Source organism: Carassius auratus, chromosome 17 (genome assembly GCF_003368295.1).
Source record: "Carassius auratus strain Wakin chromosome 17, ASM336829v1, whole genome shotgun sequence".
Taxonomy (NCBI): Eukaryota; Metazoa; Chordata; class Actinopteri; order Cypriniformes; family Cyprinidae; genus Carassius; species Carassius auratus.
In genome coordinates this window covers 6303226-6321959 of record NC_039259.1, presented here as the reverse complement: position 1 = coordinate 6321959, position 18734 = coordinate 6303226, and the positions used below count along the sequence as shown (strand labels likewise).

The 18734-nt window shown below is 37.3% G+C and overlaps 1 protein-coding gene across 3 annotated transcripts; it reads right to left on the bottom strand.

The window, feature by feature from the left end:
- Window positions 1-3101: 3101 nt before the first annotated feature.
- LOC113117041 (fos-related antigen 2-like) lies at window positions 3102-10557 on the bottom strand. 3 transcript variants are annotated; one of them, XM_026285415.1, is made up of 5 exons: window positions 10374-10557; window positions 9932-10145; window positions 6841-7095; window positions 6413-6520; window positions 4818-5363 (listed from the first exon to the last, which is right to left on the bottom strand). In XM_026285415.1, exons 2-5 carry the CDS (start codon window positions 10031-10033, stop codon window positions 4818-4820), a joined length of 1011 nt encoding a protein of 336 aa, XP_026141200.1. In that variant the 5' UTR covers window positions 10034-10145; window positions 10374-10557. The 3 variants fall into 3 exon arrangements, with proteins under 3 accessions (XP_026141201.1, XP_026141200.1, XP_026141202.1); XM_026285417.1 differs by having other exon boundaries at window positions 9932-10024; XM_026285416.1 differs by lacking the exon at window positions 10374-10557 and having other exon boundaries at window positions 3102-5363; window positions 9932-10033.
- Window positions 10558-18734: the final 8177 nt, after the last annotated feature.

Here is an 18734-nt window from a genome sequence, read left to right as displayed (position 1 = left end):
TTGCAAAGACCAAGGCCTGAAGCAATAAATAAACAAATTAATATATAATCTGCCTATAGAGCTCCGAGACAGGATTGCATCAAACCACACATCTGGGGAAGAGTTTAGGAAAAAAAAAAATGTAGCATGTAGCTTCAATTATCCATGATGGAAGATGTTTGGAGCAACCAGGACTCTTCCTAGAGCTGGCCTCCTGGCCAAACTGAGCAATTGATAGAGAAAGTCTTTTGGTTAAGAGAAGAAGCTGATGGTCAATCTAGTTGAGCTCCGTGATCATATCTGGAGACAGGAGAAACCTACAGAAGGACAAACATCATTGCAACACTCTACCGATCTCTGCTTTATGATGGTATGGCTGAACTCAATCTTCTCCTCTTTGAAGATGCATGAAAACATTTGCAAACAATGCACCTAAAGGACCCTCAGACTGTGAGAAAATAGATTCTCTGGTCTGATGAACCTCAATTACAAGCATCATGTTTGAAAGAAACCAGATACTGCTCATCACCTGCAGAGTAGCAAAAAGTGGGCTCGTGGCAGCATCATGACGAGGTGCTGTTTTTCAGGACACATCAGAGTAGAAGAAAACTCAGTGCACCAAAATATATAAATAACCTTAATGAAAACCCAGTGCAGAGCATTGAACCCAATCAAATATTTCTAGAGAAACCTGAAATTGTGGCAGAAAATTGCCAAATGCTGATGTGCAAAGCTTGTTGCATCATACTCAAAATACTTGAGGCTGTAAAGGTGCTTCAGCTAAGTTAAGGGTTTGAATACTGGAATACGTATGTACTTATTGCAGTTTTTTTTATTTTTTTATATAAATTTACAAAGTGGTGACAGTTCTTTTTTCACTTAGCCATTATGCAAGTGTAGACTGATGTGGAAATCAAGTAATCAATATAACAAAACATGAAAAAAAAATTAAAGGGTTTGAATACTTTCGCAAGGCACATAGTATGATAGTTAGATGAGTTGCTGATATGCCAAAAAGTATGCTACAATTAGAATAATTTGAATTGTAAAACAATTATACCTTTTTAACAATATAGAACACTATGTACATAAAATGTACATAAATAACAATTGTCACTGTATCTAAAAAACAAATGTCTTCACTAACACAGTGAAGCAGAAAAGTTAGATCTTGAAATCGTTCATTTGCCAGCCTAAACCTTTAATCATAGACTGCACATCTACACAAGCATCTGTTAGGGGCTCATTGGAGATATCAATCTGACTTTATAACTCTCACATTATGTAATATAATTTTTACATAAATCCTTGAAGATTATTGTTCTGTTTTTTGTTCTGATATTTCAGATTTCTATTTTGTCTTTTTGATTACTAATATCTTTCATGTTTATTATGACTATTATAATATAATTTAATGTGTATATACTAAAAATAACTTAACTGTGTTGTTTTTAAGCAGAAAAATGTAAAATAAAATATCATAAAACTCATATGTATCTTAAACACTAGGTGGCAGTATAAATCTATTGTGTCGTGTTCCATTTTTGCCTGTTGACTATTACACATTTCAAATACTACCTTTTAGTTGTCCTTGAAGGTTGAATTATAAGTATTATTGTAAAATGTGTGTGTGTGTGTATATATATATATATATATAAAATAAAGATAACTGAAGCAAGAGACTTTTAATTTAAAATGAACATAGAATGACAGAGATCTAAAATTTCCCCAAATCAGCTTGAGACTATGTGTTGTACTCATAAAACTACATAAAACTGTCCAGTGGACAAAAATTAAAATAAAATTCCTTTCAGTATTGAAATTAATTAATGAGTACATGTGTATATATATATATATATATATATATATATATATATATATATATATATATATATATATATATATATATATATATATATATATATATATATTAATTATAAAAGATTAAACCTAATCTAAAATACAATCTTGTAAAATGTGAATAGTTACAAAATACCTTGTAAACACATTATTAAAGTATAATTTGTTTATGGTTGCCAGATATAGTAAGCACTTCATGTCTTGAATAAATTATTGACTGCCATAAAATATGTGATCGCTTTGTGAATTGTGAAAACTGAATTAACTATAATAATTATCTGATCTTTAATAATGTTATCCTGTATGATATTTTATTAATTGTATTTTATTATTTTCAGTGGAAATAATTTTAGTATGAGTCATGGAACTGATAAACATTCAGAAGAGCATTATTTTTACAATGATTTGAGACTACATCAGTGCAGTGATATATCTGAAATAATATGTACACATTTCAGATTTTAAAAATCGAAATATTTATTTCAAAATAAAAGATTTTCACACAGACACATGAATTTGGCCTAAAGCTCAATACACAACCGCAAAACAGCCAGTAATATTTTTTTTAAAAAGACTCAAATCTCAAACTTGGCAAATCATTTTCAACCTAGTACATAATCATTATAAAACTTGATCTGGTAAAATGAGACAATGGTAATGCAAGATAATGAATGCACCTTTAACCAAAACATAATTTTTGACATCTGAAATGAATATATATAGAGTGATTCTTCAAGAGAAATGAAACCCTAATTTGTATGGCCAAATTAGCAACCTAACAAACGAGTTTATACATTTAGTTTTTACATAAAGTGCAGTTTTGATAACCAGGACAGCAAAAGCGTTGATGAACTATGAGCAGAAAGTATTGTATTTAAAACCGTATGTACAGTACATGCAAGTATGCACATGCTTATTTTGCTTATTTTTTTCTTCTACACTCTACGATCCCCATTTATGAAATGTTTTATGTATTTTACAAAGCAAGTATTGTCTTACATTATCATCAGTTGGATAAAGCAAAGCTGTCTATCAAAAAAGTTTAATGACAGATTTAGGTTCACAGACCAATATTAGGACAAATAAATCTGCATCTCTGATTAAGTGCAGAAATTAGAGACAAATGAATAACTGACGCATAAAGCAGGTGCATTCAACCATCTTGTAACTGACTCAAAGAAACACAGAAGCACCACATTGTAACAATGAAATATCCAACATAGGCAAAACACTTCACACAGCAAAGTACGACTATCCAAAAATACCACTTTGGAAATGTTTTTATTATCATTATAATAAATTTAAATTACCAAAGGAACAACACTGCCTTACATATTGCTGTTTTTGTAGGTTATTTTCTGTCTTTCAACAGTAAAAGCAATATAAAGAGAGAGAGAGAGAGAGAGAGAGAGAGAACAGACTGATAAGCAGGACATGTGCAGAAAGCTATACAGACGGCTTGCTCAAATTACACAGGGCTCAAAGACCAACAGAGAACGGTTTACAGCACACAGTCATTAAACATTTTCCTTTTTTTTTGGTATTAAATTGGTTTTCAAAACTAGAATCTCTCATACTCAATAAAACGAACACTGAAATTATCTCCTAGATCCTTGAAAGTTCCTGACATAAATAAAGCAACAAAGTCCTTCAAATAGAAGCCACATTTGTTTTGTTTTGTTTTTTTTTGTTTCAGTTTGCTGCATCCTGTACAACAAAATACTCACATTCACCCTCAGTTATTATCTGACTGTAGCAACAGTAACCTTGAGATCTCACTGAAGTCTTCTTTTCCATGGAATGTTTTTCAAGAAATATTGCAATGTGTATCTTTTTTTCAGCGTCTGATGCACACCACACTCACCTATTGCATCAAACATTCAATATCATTTTGCGTTCCCTGTTTATTCCATCACTGTAAAGAATGGCGTTTTATTTGATTGTAAGGTTGCTGACAAAGTGCATCTGTTCCCAAGAGTGGCAATAAAAGCCAACCAGTTCTTCAGGGAGAAGTGCTCATATGGCTGATATATGATTCAGTTTAAACTGTACCCTGAAAAAAGGGCCAATCAAGACATAAAAGTACATATTATAAAAGTACTATTTTTTTTTAATCATCATTATTATTATTTGAAAACCACAGTGTGTGCCAATACAAAAGCGATATTGCCATGTCAGGGTTAGAGGCAGAGCCTAATATGGCTAGAGTTTCCCTCATGTACACCGTTATATTGTGTTCTCTGTGCAATTGCTTCTAGTAATGCTTGTATGGCTCACTGACACAGACAAAAATCCCTGACAGTAGATCCGCTGATGCTAAAAAGTGTTTTTTTTTTTTTCTATGTTTGCTTCACATAACAAAAGCTATGTAAATTTGGCAAATTATCTTAGTGCCTGTGCCGCAAATACAAAATATCAACAAAGGTCAGCATTTTAATATACAAGATGGTTCTTCCGACACTCAGCAGTGAGGCTCATCCAGTGAACCCTAAATATTATAAACAGCAGGACATAAAATACAAAGGGACAATAACCACACGTCAAAAATACAAAGATGATGTTTTGAGGGCAGCTTTCTACTGTAGTGTCCAATGTCTTATTCTGTACCTATCAAGAATTCGATCTTGCAAACCATTCCAATCTTTTATTAGTCAGACAGCCAGCAGGAAATATCTTGCTCTACTGTACAGGCAGCCGACTGCAAGATGCTCTGAGTCTTTCTAAAGATGAAAGATGAAATCTCTCCTCCCCTTATTTCATCCGCATTCCAGAAACTCATGATTATTTGTAACTGAAACAGCAAGTTGAGTTTGCACATACATTTAAACAAAAATTACAACAAAAACTCTCTTCTGAAACGCTTAAATAAAATGAGCAAATTAGCCCTTGAGGGTTCTCAGCTTTGCTGAGGTGAAGTCGTAGCTGAGCGCGCTCTGGAGATCTGTAAGAATGGCAAAGGAGCACCGTCAAATCTTCCTTCAAAGTGCCAAGAGGGTGGGAGAATTAAGGGAATCTGAAGATTGGTCGCCGCTGCTACTGCTACGACGGTGGGCTTTGGAGCAGGACTCCGATGAGGGTGAAGGACTCTCGGGCTCAAGCATGCTGGGGTAGGTGAAGATGAGGCTTGGGATGTTCGGAGTGGACAACGGGGTGGAAGCAGCCACCACAGGCGTGTTGAGGCTGTCTCCATCAGAACAATACATGCCGCCACCTAGGCAGATGGGCTTGATGACTGAACGTTGGCTTTTTCCTTCTTCCTCATCGTCATCGTCTTCCAAAGGCTCCTGTTTAACCACCACTGGGTTGAGGGTACCCATCGGTCCCCGGGGACCAAGGTTGGAGCGCATGGTCAGAGGGAGGGGCGCACACTGCTGGGAGTGCGAGTTCTGATGGCGTTCTTCAGGAGGCAGTTTGCACACGGGGTTGTGGGCCACCAACATGAACTCCAACTTGTCCTTTTCCTTCTGCAGGGTCTCGATTTCTTTCTGCAGGTCAGCCTTCTCCTCCTCTAACTTCTCTGTCTCCTTGAATTAAAAAAATAAAAAAATAAATACAATAAATGATCAGGCTTCATTTTGTCTGATACTCTTTTGGATAGTGAAATGATTTGCAAATTAATTATGCTGTAATTACTGATTCAATTTAAGTATTTTAAAAAGTTTATCAAGGTTGCTGACAGGGTGCTCTGGGTGGTCTTAGTCAACCCAGTACTACTATTTTTACAATAATAATATATTTTAGTTTAGTTTAGTTTAGTTTTAATTATCTTAGAATATAAAGCCTAATTTCATCCACACCCCGAACATTTTCCTGACTGAACTCTTCAGAGCAATTTGGCACTATAAAAAGCAAACCATAAACACAAGCAATTATTTCCCAAATAAATTTGAGCTGTTCACATTTCTTTGTTAAACAGGACACTTGACACAGCACCAAATATTTTGGAACAACTGTCAAAGCCTACAGAAGGTTGAAACAGACATAACAATGTGGCTAGACAGCCATATATAAACCGTAGCTGTCTTTGACTCATTAATATGGCTATGAGGAAGAAGGAAACTAAAAGCAAAACAAATGCTTGTTTTACAGAGAAAGAAACAGTACATTGGAAGAAAGGGCATAGTTATTGTCATACAGTTCCTTATTTGGTGAGGAATGAAGCGTGGGGGAAGGGATGAGAGAAGATAGCAGTGTGTGGGGTTTGATGGTTAGCTGTGGTTTCCTAGTCGAACAATATCAGACGTTTGCTTCCCTCCAACCCCCTGTAGCACATTCCTCCCTCATGTTTCAGGTCTGAAAGCCTGAGAGATGCCATTATAAAGAAGCTTAGTAGTTAAATTACAGCCAGAATTGTCTGGGACTGGGGGCATTCCCATGTCTGTCAGAGAACACTGGTCTTCTGTGGCTGTAAAACCTTCTTTTTATGGTCTTTTCAACTTTCAACCACTAAAAATTTTGTGAAAATAAGCCTAGAGATAGTTGTGGACATTTCATTTGGACTATTTGGTAAACGTGTTCGCCTTGTGCTGGTAATTTACAAGAATGTTTTTTGTAACAATGGTAGAAAACTCACCCCTTGAAGCATGTCGGTCAGTTCTCTTCTGCGGTTCCGACATTTTGCAGCAGCTAGTTTGTTTCTTTCTCGTCTAACTCTCCGTTTTTCTTCTTCCTCTGGGGTGAGCTACACACAAAATGAGGAGTGAGCACTCACACAAGTAAACTTTTCCAGTTGTTTGTGAGAAATCGTTCTCACGAAGAAGAAAAAAAAAAGGCTTACATCATATTAAGCAACATACTTGAAGGCAAATTTATTTAAATTACACTTGTACAATAACAATTGTTTCTCAGCAAATAAAAAAAGAAAATAACAGTATTAATGTAGCAAAGTTCTGCTGTAATGAAGCTTTAATTACAAACAAATGTCGTTGTTTAATAATTTAGCAGATGTTAGCACATGAAAAAAAAAAAAAAAATTTGTCTGATGAAAAATTTAACACTGACCTGCTCGTCTCGTTTACGTCGACCCCGGGCGTCGCCGATGGACCGGATGACCCCGGGCCGTGTGAGGGCTGTGTGACCGAGGAGGCTCGGGCCACTAGACACAGACAGGCCGTACGGGTGAGGCCGGGAATATGGATTAGACATGGATGTGATTACTGTGGGCTGAACCATCCACTGCAGGTCCTGACTGGTCGTTATGGCATTAATTGTGGGAATGAAGGCACTGCTAGAGCCAGGCATGTCTACTATGTACTTCTGTGAAAAGAGAGAGAGAGATTAACGTGTAAATATTTATGATAAAAATCTGGATTAGAACTCTGACTTTCACTGTTCGTTAAAAATTGTATGATTCATTATTCTTTGTTACTGCAGTACCCCAGCCACCCACTTTTTAGCCATTTTACAAATTCCCATCATCACAGATTAATGAATCATTCCACGTGCTACTTCGCTCTGCGCCCTCTTGACTGCTTGACCCCCAGAGCGACAGGGTGACACACACACAGTGAATCATGGGAAAGCCCACAACCCTCAATGAAAGAAGCCGGCCAGGGTTAGATAATTAGCCTCTGTGATGCAATGGGCAACGGATTCACTGCTGTGTGGGTATACAACATATATTTTTTAAACGGACTCTGTCTTATAAGAAGTGAATATGGCTCATAACAAATACACTTCTTTGTTTATAAGATGACTGAAATAAAATGCTGATTTTAATCAAATGAATAATCATGTATGTCCACAATAAGTGCATTGTATCCAATTATTAATTTCAATGTAAGTAAACAGCAGCTAGTGACACTTACGGGTCTTCTATTACTAACATCAGTTTTAAATAACTTTAATGTTAATAATGTCAATTTAGAAAAGATAAATATCACAAATATTTGTTCAAATATAGTCACGTTTGAAAATATGTGAACTTCTGATCTGTAAATTAACACATAGTGAAAGCTGCAGTACAAACAAGGCTATTACCTAAATATTACTTGTAAAAAGTACCCAAGTTATAAGGTTATATGTTTTTTTTTTCTTTTTCTTTTTTTTTTACATATGTAGTCTGACAAATGCTTAATCACGTTACAAAGGTTGCTCTTTATTACAGTCATCCGGGAAACTGAACTGGGATCCCATGCCAGCACATTCCATCCACCAAATTCCAGTCCTTTCAAGCATTCCTGGTGGGATTTTAACGGGAAACTGACTTGAAACTGTGAACTGACGGGAAAATGTGACGGACCATGTTTAAACATTTGGAGGTGAATGAATTACGGGAAGCGTGGTGTTGTTTAAAAGGATAACAATCATTTCGTGCATTAAAAAATTGACTAGAGCTAAACGTCAGTATTTGTAAGTCTCACTTTATTGTTTTATTTTCACTAAAAGTATATTGTTTCTTTACGGTGGTAGAGAAGAGTTTTCTACAACTCAGTATTGCGAAAGACTCCACTACCTTCCAGGAACTGTTGCGTCTATTTCTCATCGAGTCCATCACAAGCGACCGAGAAGGGAAGGTCAACATATAAACATCTTACTGAATCATTCCATGAAGCTCTGTTGTGTTGCGAAATTACCGCGTTGCGCTAATTTCTCCTGAAATGTACCAGCATTTTCCCCTTCACTTGATTTTTCCCCAAAGGAGTCAAAACAGCGCATGCTGGAATCGAAAGGGGGCAGTTTATTCCATGGGTTTGGTAGTTAAAACAGCAACCATACAAGACGATGATGCTCGGGAATTTCTGACAGGGGCTGTGTTTAACGTACCAGATGTGATTAAAATACCAGTCTGGGGAACAAGTTGCCAAACTGACCGGTGCACAAGCTCCCATTCATTCGCGCTGATGTCGAGATCGGAAAATTCTCACAAAATTGCCTAAACTTCTTAGCTGTTAGAAAACTTTACTTGAAACATGTAATATATAATGCAACCCTCGTGGTATAGCCATAGACAGATGGCAATGATATATTACAATGTATGTGATAAACATTATTTGCAACAAGGTTTATATTAAATTATAAATTATAATAATTAAATAAACTGTAATTTAATGTAACCCCCCCCCCCCCCCTCCATTTTTAAGCAGCTATTTAAGCATATGCTATATCCTATTATCCCCATCACACACATCTATATATTTTTTTCTTTCAGATAAACAAATGAAATGTTCTGAAGGTTAGTAAAAAGCAATAGCTTATGTGGAAGTCCCGGAAGTGTGGCATCCTGTGGCCACTACGTACGCACTCTCCGTGGGTTTATTTCACATTACGCACACCACCCACGCCACTGCTACCCTTATCTGACAACATGCCTAATTCCACGGAAACATAATGTTATGGGTGCCAACATGTGCACTGTCTTAACAAAACGATAGACTGCAAGACGGGCAAAACAACAACAACGAAAAACACTGGGAATCATTTATTAAGAGAGCGAGACGGACTCCTCTGCTTGGATTTTACGCATTTTGCGGATGCATAAAAGCTATGTGCGTCCTTCGTGCACTTTCTTTTGAAAATAATGATCGGATACGATTATTTTAAAACCTAGCAATTCGGAAAACAGTTATAAAAATATGTAGCATACACTGTATTCTTACGGTAGGCATGCATAGCCTACTTAAGGTAAGGGCGCATCGTCCGTCTATTCAATTATCAAGTGTCAAGTTTTTTTTTAAGCACTTATAACACTTGCGCTGCTTTTTTAATCAAAAACATTCATACAGGGCCACTGAATGTAGCCTAATTTAGTTCACATAATGAAAATGAAAGCCAATGCCAATGACCAAGTCCTCGGTGTATAGAAAGTTTGGTCCCATTTTACATCGCAGTTTATGTTAATATGTGCTACAGTGTTATTATTTAGCGGAGCTGCTTCTAATTGCATATTGCCATTGTTGTTTAACAACACATTGTTTAGTATGTGTAGTATGCGCACTGTGATGTAAAGTGTGTGAAGACAATATGCTCTGCATAAGTGCATATCGTTACCTGTCAGTTTGGAATTATTTATGATAACATGGTAACTAGGACTATTCATGTAAACCCGAATAGTGCAAACATGTAAAGTGGACACTCAAGCACATTATGCTACCTGATAGTTAGAGGCAGGAATGGGGCTGGTGTCCGGGTGCGCCGGTGAGCTGCTGCTGCCGCGGGAGGACGTGTCGTATGTCCCGATGTAATCCTGGTACATGATCCAGAGAAAGAGGAGGAAATTTCAGAAGGTTGATAATGAATTCCCACACGACCAGTGTCTCCAGTGGCAAAAAAGCACTTCCAAGCAAAGCGATTCCTTTATACCTAATCTAAAAATTATATCCAAAATACTTCTTAATGGTCATTATGTAAAATCCAGGAATATCTGTGTAATATTATATTATTAGAGAAGTCAACGCTCTCAAATTCTGTAGTCTCTTTAACAGTCCAATAAATAGATGTTCCCGTGTAAACCTAATGCCTAATATTCATCGCTACTGAGATGTTCTAGTAGAAGCAGATGAAATGAAGAAAAAAAAAATCTGTGAAGCACCTACTTTTCTTCAGTGAACTCTGTGCTCTCGTAGGTTTAGTCCTGTCCCTATAGCAGTGACTCACGGCTGTGATGAGTGTACCGCTCTGGACTTTGTTGAGCTGATTTTGGCGACTAAGTGAACTTCAGTGCTACTTCTACAGGTCACGTCGTTAGATGACTCACTTCAATGGCACTACTCTACTTCGTAGCTCCGCTTATCAACGCCAACCTGCGTCTACGCGTCACAGTCTTGATAAGGCGCACAGCAAAATAGGGGTGGCAGCATACATATTGTACATAATCACTACCAGGCATTACTGTCCAGTAAAAAGTTTATGGAATAATATGGGTAAATTACGAATTATATATTCTACTGAGCAATTGAGAAATGTTTAAAATGCTTTAATTTCCTTTAAACTTGTTGGCTTTTCACAGCCACCCCCATTTCACAGTTGGTTTCGACCATTGACGCATGTTTCCAAAAATGGGCAGTTGCGTCAGAGCACACGCGCATAAGGTTTCCTTGGTAAAGGCACGGTAAAGACGCGTCAAGGATTCCCTCCCCTCTTTCCCCACCTTTAACTTTCACCGGGTGGTCTGTGGACACATGCTTTTGGGTCCTGAGCGCACGGAACACAGGGAGATTGTGTAGAGGTGGTCGTAAGTTTCATATACAGAGACAGCAGAGCACAGCTTTGCGGTCCGCATGGTGCTCTCGGAATCATGTGTGCGATTTTTAATGTGCGAACATGCATGTGCAGTTGCTCTTAAAATTCGCTAGTCACCATGGAGTTTTGGTTTTGCACTTTTTCGAGAGTTCGAAACAACATTCTCAATTCAGTATTTTTGTTGTTGTATTTTCCAATTCTTTACTGCATCATAACAGTTTTTCAACCAATTTATCACAATTCTTCAGACATAATTGTGAATCCAGTCTGTATCAAACTCACCCTTATAGCCCGGAGAACAGATAGATGTCGCCAGTGGTACAATAAAGTTTATTGGGGGAGGGTGATTAATATAAGTTGTATAATATCAACACTTTAGATTTGAGTTTTACATTCCAACGTGGGGTCCATGCTATTTTCTGTAGGTAGCCTATTTAGAAATGCATGTTGTGGATTCATAATGCTGTGAAGATGTTTATAAATGCAACCAAAAATGACAATTTTACCACAGTTGTCGTCGGGTTTTGAACCAGTGTTGGGGAAACATTGATTTTTAGGTTGACATATCGCCCTAATGCACTGCCAGCCATAAACAAAAAAGAGGAAATATTTGAATACTGCAGTAACCATCCGTTTCATACGAGTTTGTTTTGCGTTCATTTATTTCGAGTATGAAAGAGTATGAAGAGAACGTACTGTATGAGTAAACACCAGTGCCCAAGACATACCCATAATAAGACTGATAACTAGCTTACTTCAGTAGGTAGGATATACAGAATAAATGAATTGACATGAGACTAATAATAATAAGAAATATATTATGATAAAAGCAAACATGCTTGATAACTCGTGCGTGTGTGTGTGTTTCAATGCCTTTATATATGCGAAGGGCTGTTGTTTATGTTTCTCTATACTTGTGTGCCATCTGATCTGAGCATTATGGAAAAGAACAAGAACAGAAGTGACGCGCGTTCCCGGTGATGGTGAGCGTCACTCGTCGTCTGGCGCAGTTCTGATCTCTTCTTATGGAAAGAGAATTATAGCTGTTCGCAGGGTACATTAATGCGGCGATTTTTAGTCTTATACCATCGGCAAATGCAATAAACAGTTGTGTGCACAGAAAAGTGGCGGAACTCCTTCAGTATGCACAGAAGCTCAACTACATACTAGGCTTTATGTGTAATTTCTATACCATTACGAAAATGTTGCTATTTCAGAATACCATTTTCATATACAATACTCCATCGCATGTGTCCATAAACCAAAGCATTAACTTGGTCATGAGGGCAATATACAGATAAATGGATTAGCTCCTTAACCCAGATTTAATATGAGACGCATTCATTTTAATCTGATAACGTCTCTAGCCCCTGGATGCACGTGCTGTACTGTGAGGTAAATACAACGAAGGCACATGGGGAAAGGTATGTATGCAATATAACTTTTACTTATGGTTTATCACATATTAAACTGTTACTTCAGTGCCCAATGGGGAAAATGATGGGTGAGTTAAAGGGGTCATTGGATGCTACGTGAACTTTTACAAGTTGTTTGAACTGAAATGTGAGTTGGCAGTGTGTGTGTACACAACTAACCTATAATTTAAAAAATCCCCGAGTGTGTATATATATACATCTTGTTAAATCATTTCCCCTTTTTTAAATCGAGCCTTAGTAGTCTGTCAATGCACAACACAAGATCCAGGGGGTGTGGTTGGATCCACATCTAGGGGATAGAGATTGATAGGTTTAGGGGTGGAGATGGGTGGGTTTAGGGATCAGAGCGTGGAGACGGGTAGGATTAGGTATACATAAGGTGGGATGAGTTGGATCTGGATCCAACCACACCCCCTGGATCTTGTGTGCTGCAGTGAGGACAGTCTCAATCGAGCTGATCTCAGATACCTGTCTGTGTGACGTCACACCGACAGGCCCCTCCCACGATAGCTTGATTGACAGTGGGGTTTCAGCAAAGACTGGACTGGCTTCGACCCGCCCTGAGTTAGCTGTCATCAGACCGCTATTGTTTCACCTCCAAAGCAGATGTAGACAAGAATGAATTCTAAATTATTGAGGTGTTCTGTTGTTGGATGTAATAATGAACATAGCAGTCACCATTTTCTCCCAACATCTGAGCTGCTGAAGTCGCAGTGGATTATGTTTATTTCTGAAGGGAATGCATCCCCGATCTACATAAATGCATCTATGTTTGCATGAATAATTTGTGAGCCAGCTTCACCAACAGAAATAAGTATAAGGTTTTTTAATGAATCTTTGCAAACCGCCTTTCCTAGTAATATATTAATTAGCAAGTTTCATGATTAATGCAGCTAAATTAAACAGTCCCTCAGAGAGCTGCTTGGAAGAGAGGGGTGGGGTCAGCAGAGCTCATTTGCATTTAAAGGAAAATGTTACAGAATGGCTTGCTCTGAAAAGAGCCGTTTTTGACAGGGTAAAAAGGGAGTTGTTTTACACTACCACTGAAAAATTAACCAAACTATGTTACAGAATTTCTGTTAAGACCCTAAAGAATCATATCAACTTGTGGAAAGTGGGCATCCGATGAGCCCTTTAACAAAACGATGTAGTATTAAAGAGCCACACAGATGGGAAATCAAAAATTACCTGTATTACAGTGTATGATGTAGCTGTCCATCAGTGTAAACAATGTGCAAAGTAATTAAACCAAAAACTACACGATTTATAAAGTTATTGGCTTCTAAAGTAAGGAGTCGACTCTGAATCGCTGAAACAAGTCGTTATAGATATAAAATCTTTTGCCCATCTCTATGTACGTCACTAGGAACACTTTGCATAATAATCCCCGCCTACCGTCTTGGGAGAAACGGAACTCTGACCTGCCCCACCCCCCACACAGACGCTCTGGTTGGTGTGATAGCATCATGTCGAGGAGACAGTGTGTTTTTAATTGTAAAGGCAAGTTTGTTTTATTTTCACTGCCAAAGAATGAAGATCAGAAGAACCAATGGCTAAAATTCATTTTTTACCACAATACCTAAGCAGTACAACAAATCCCTTTTGTTGTGTTCACAACATTTCACTGATGACTGCTTTTCTAATCTCGATGAGTAAAATGAGGGATTTTCAAAGCGTTTGGCCATAAAAGAGGGTTCATTACCAACTTTATTTAGACCAACGAGCATCTCCGAATCACAACGCGAAGTATGATTATGAAGTTATGTGTTTGTTTTCTCCCGAGCGTCTTATCAGTATGTGTGCTGTCTGCAGCATTTGTCTGTATTGATCTTCATTTACAAACACGTCATTAAAATGAAGTGTAACAAGTGCTGCTAACAGATATTCTGTGATCAAGTAATCCATATGAAAACAACGCGATGTCCGTTTTTCACGTCTCCCTTCATTATATATAATGTGACCACGCCCCCGCGCTGAACGCGCTATTCAGATTCAAACTGAAGCGTGCGGCTTGAATACGCACACACAGAAGAAAAAGCAGCGAGACTGTTCAAGTTTTTTATTTTACTGTTTGCTTCGCGATGAGAGGAATAAGACAAAATTCACCCCAAAAAGATGCTAACGCATTGTTTACCATGAAGTTGTGTGCGGAACAACCAATAAACCTGACTATGTCAGTTGACCAATCAGAACACAGTATGCTACCGAAAGGTGGGGTTTAAGGAAACTGAATCTTTTGAACAGCTTTGCGCGAACCGTTTGGGGATCTCTGAGAATTGAGGTAATTTTAAAATGATATTTTGACAAAATGACAATGTTTTTTAACCTTGGATGGATTTAAACCTATTGTACAGGACTTATAAACAGTGATAGGAAGCTTAGAATTTTCATCTTACTGGCTCTTTAAATGGGGGTCCACACAGTCTGATGAGGCCAGTTTAGCAGAAGGTCGGAAAAGGTTACAGTGCCAAGTGTGGAAGCATGGGAAAACAGACACAAATAATTTTGTTATTATTTTTTTTTATTAAGAATCTTACTGGCTCTTTAAAATAATATTTTCACATATTTTATTGAAATAGCGCAAACTGATTTACATACATGAATCCCCAAATTGTTGCCTTTCAACAATATGCAATAAGAGGTGGCACTGGCACACCTAATTAATGTCACGATCTGCCTGGGAGTCCTGGGTGGAGGCCGGTGAGCAAGTGCTTTGTGGATTACTGACTGGTGAAAACACCTGATCTAGATTAGTACTTCATTGATCTCTTGAAATTTTATTTGCAGGTTTCCCTGGCAACTAATGTAGACTGGTCTGAAACAGAACAGAGCCACAATGTGAACATTCCAGGCCTGGAGGGAATATGAAACTCAGAGGATAGAAAATGAATTCATGCTGGAACATTTACACTGATTAAGCCAATCGCATTACAGAAGAGTAGGAAACATGGCCTTGGTTTGTCTATTGTAAATAATATCCCTGTGTATAAAATACTTGCTCAAATGGAAAATGCAACACAATAATTCTTCAAGCAAAACCACCAGCTGAAATTTAGACATCTGCTATTACGGCACTTCATTATAGTCGTTTCTTGTTTTACTGAGACAAAGATGAACAACTCTATAACAAAGACAGCATACTGAAGCAAAAATATTTAATTATAAAAGAGTTCATGATTATTCTGAATTACCATTTCAATTGTAAACACACAGAGGAGCATCTTCATAACTTAATATTATAGCTGAGAACAATGAAGTCTGTGTGAAAGACAAAAATTCTATAGCCAGGCAACTTCACATTTATTTTCTTGTTCATGTGTTTGTGAATAGAGAAATCCTAGAGACTTGTCTTCAAAAGTCATGGAATGGAGCATTCTTTATTTACTTATGTTTCCACCACCTGCTGTCTATAGCCCAGTGGCCAGGATCTATTTCGACAGGGAAGAATGTGATGTGTGCAGGAATTCTTTTTGACATCATGCTCTGTTACTGAACAACGTTCTTCCTTTATAAAGTTGACAATAATTTTTTATGCTTGCCAGTAGTCTTAAAAAATGGTTTTGCTGGCAGTACGCTGAATGTACCCATACACAATCTGCGGCTTTGACCGTGGTTCTGAAAGAGTTATTACTACGAGAATCGGTTCCTGCTACAATGGAAGGAAATGCGTCACAAACGCGTGGCTGACTCAAAACAAAGAACGACAAAACGAAGTAATGGCCACTTAAAAACAAAGAGGAGGATGGAAAGCAGGAGCGTAAAGTGGAAGAACTTAACAAATGGAGTAGAAATAGGAGAGGTGGGGGGACTTTAAAGAGGGACAGAAAGATTTAGCATTGGTCTTTACTGCAAAAGGGTCTTCCCGTAAACCTTCGGTGTTTGGCCAAGGCAAATATGACCGATCACAGTGATCTTTTATTCCAAGAGGGCAGTAGAGGAAAGATGCAGAGGTATATCTGAGAGTTTTAACATCTTCTACCCCCTTGTTTTGCGAATTATTTTGTCAGGTGCTGCTTTCCGAGTGCTTTTTATCAAAGGTGCTGAACACAATGGAGAAAATCGTTTCAGAACGCAACTGGGGTTGCTCTTTAAGATCTACGTGAAGTATGAATATGTATAGAGATGAGAAACAAGCCTCATGGAATCCTAATTAATTTGTTTAGAGAACAAGTGTGGGCCAAATGTTGGGCTGTCTAATCTGATAAGGTTCCTGTAAACCTGTATGCGTGTCGTCGATGTGTCTAAGCAAACCTTGCCACAGATTCGAATGAGCCTTGTGGGAAACAGTTTGAGGCAAATTTGTTACATATTAACTGCAATTGTAATTTGCTAAGGAGGCGTTAACCTGTTAAATGTCACCCCGTCCAGTATAGCAATATTTTTTGTTAACAATAGTTAGAAAAGTAATAGATGAATTTATGACAAGAGTGTACCCTCAGAAATCTACATTACAAAAAGAGCTTTGACCTTTGTTTAAAAAAAAGACTTCCTCGTTGCCTTTTTCTCTATCACATATTAGAAATCATCAGAAGTTATATATCACTTGAAAACATAAAATCCCAAAATTCATAAAATCAGACATTGCATTACCATGTAAATGGTACATCAAAATCATGTTACAAAATGTTTTCAGTCATGAATTATAAAAATTTATGTTTGTATCATGCACATTCATGTCTATCTTCAAAAACGTGAGTGACAGTTAACAGGTAGAACAAATGTTGTTTTAAATTTAGATGTACTTCAAGAAATTGGGTGCTATATTGTCAATGTATTATACAGTAAGTATAGCATGTAAGTCACACACAATTTAGCACAGCCACTCTTAACTTTATGAACTGTTGCTACATACTTAAAATTTTAATGTCACAAATTAGCCTTACAACTTAAAGTTTAGTTAAATTATATATTTTTAGATAATTTACTCCCTGATGTAACTAAGGTTTATCTCTTGAGTGAACATTTGTGTGAAAATTTTAATTTAAAAAATGAAAAGAATATTCTTGGGGCACCTTTACACAGTTAAGTCTGCATTGACAGGCTTTGTGTCTACTCCAAATTCAGACTCAGCGCCACACAAAAGTCGTATAATAGCAGTCATATCATCAACATTATTATTATCAAAAGTGACTGTGATGTAGCCTTAAACTTTCATCATAGCCACGACAGAGTATATATTTTATAACATTCATCATGTTTCTATATTAGTAACAAAATATGTGAAGCATGGCAACACTTTTGTGATTGCAATTCCCATGTTAATACATGGTAATTATTTATTTATTATTTGTGGTGTAGAAGCTGCTTAGGTTGCTGGTTCTGTGCCACATTTTCAGTATAAAGACGACATTAGTTATTGGTATATTCCCCTTTTTGCTTTAATGAAAGCATTCAATCAACCTGGCAAGTTTTATATGGAATAATGTGAGAATGTTTGGAAACAAATAAATCTTGATATGTTGTAGAAAGGAGTTAACAGGAAGCATAAGCTATCACTATATTGTGTGTTTTAGCACTGCAGAAATTTGCCAATCTGCATATAGAACTGGAGCTATAAGTTTTATTATGGACATTTTTGGATTTTAGGATATGGGTTTCTCCTACTCAGTAAAACAGATCCAAGTTAGTTGTGTCCTTTGCGTGGCATTGTATGAAATAACTCAAGCTTGGCTCAGTAAAAATGCATGATTGTACATTGTTGATGCAGTAACTAATGATATCATCTTATTTTCTTTTATTTCTTGCATCATCTCTTCATGATGTAAGGGCCCTCTGACAATCCTAAAGAGAACAAACCATGTTGACTCAATGAGCAAGAGTCTCTTCTCAATTGACCTGTCTGTACATGATTTTAACTTCACTTGTCTCCACCTGCCTTTGTATAACAACCAATAATAAGCCTAAAAAACAGGAGAGGTGAGACATACAATGCAAGTGCCATTCACATAAATAGAAACAGATTTTGTGTTACTTTGAACCTATCCAATTTCCTTTGGCATAGGGATTTATTTACCTTTCATATACAACTATATACGTATTTCTTTTGGATAGGAAGTAGAATAGTCAGGGAGCAGTGTCCCTCTCTGGGGTTTACTCCTTTGGAGCATCCATTCTGTCCGGTTGAATGAAAACTTAATGCGAGTGTGGAAAAGTGGAAAATTTAATTAAGCAGCTAAGGGGGGTTTGAGGCACTCGACACGAGCCTCTCAGTTCTTCTGCAAACTCTCCTCACTGTGTTCGCTGTGCACTGCTTGTCTGCCTCCCCTTCTAAAGCCCTCT

Bases quoted from the DNA above. Each gene is read 5' to 3' on its own strand.
- LOC113117041 (XM_026285415.1), bottom strand. From the start codon at position 10,033: ATGTACCAGGATTACATCGGGACATACGACACGTCCTCCCGCGGCAGC. The intron at 6,521-6,840 runs GTCAGTGTTAAA...TTTTGTGTGTAG, and splicing joins GACGTAAACGAGACGAGCAG to CTCACCCCAGAGGAAGAAGA. The intron at 5,364-6,412 runs GTGAGTTTTCTA...TTTTAATTCAAG, and splicing joins TGACCGACATGCTTCAAGGG to GAGACAGAGAAGTTAGAGGA.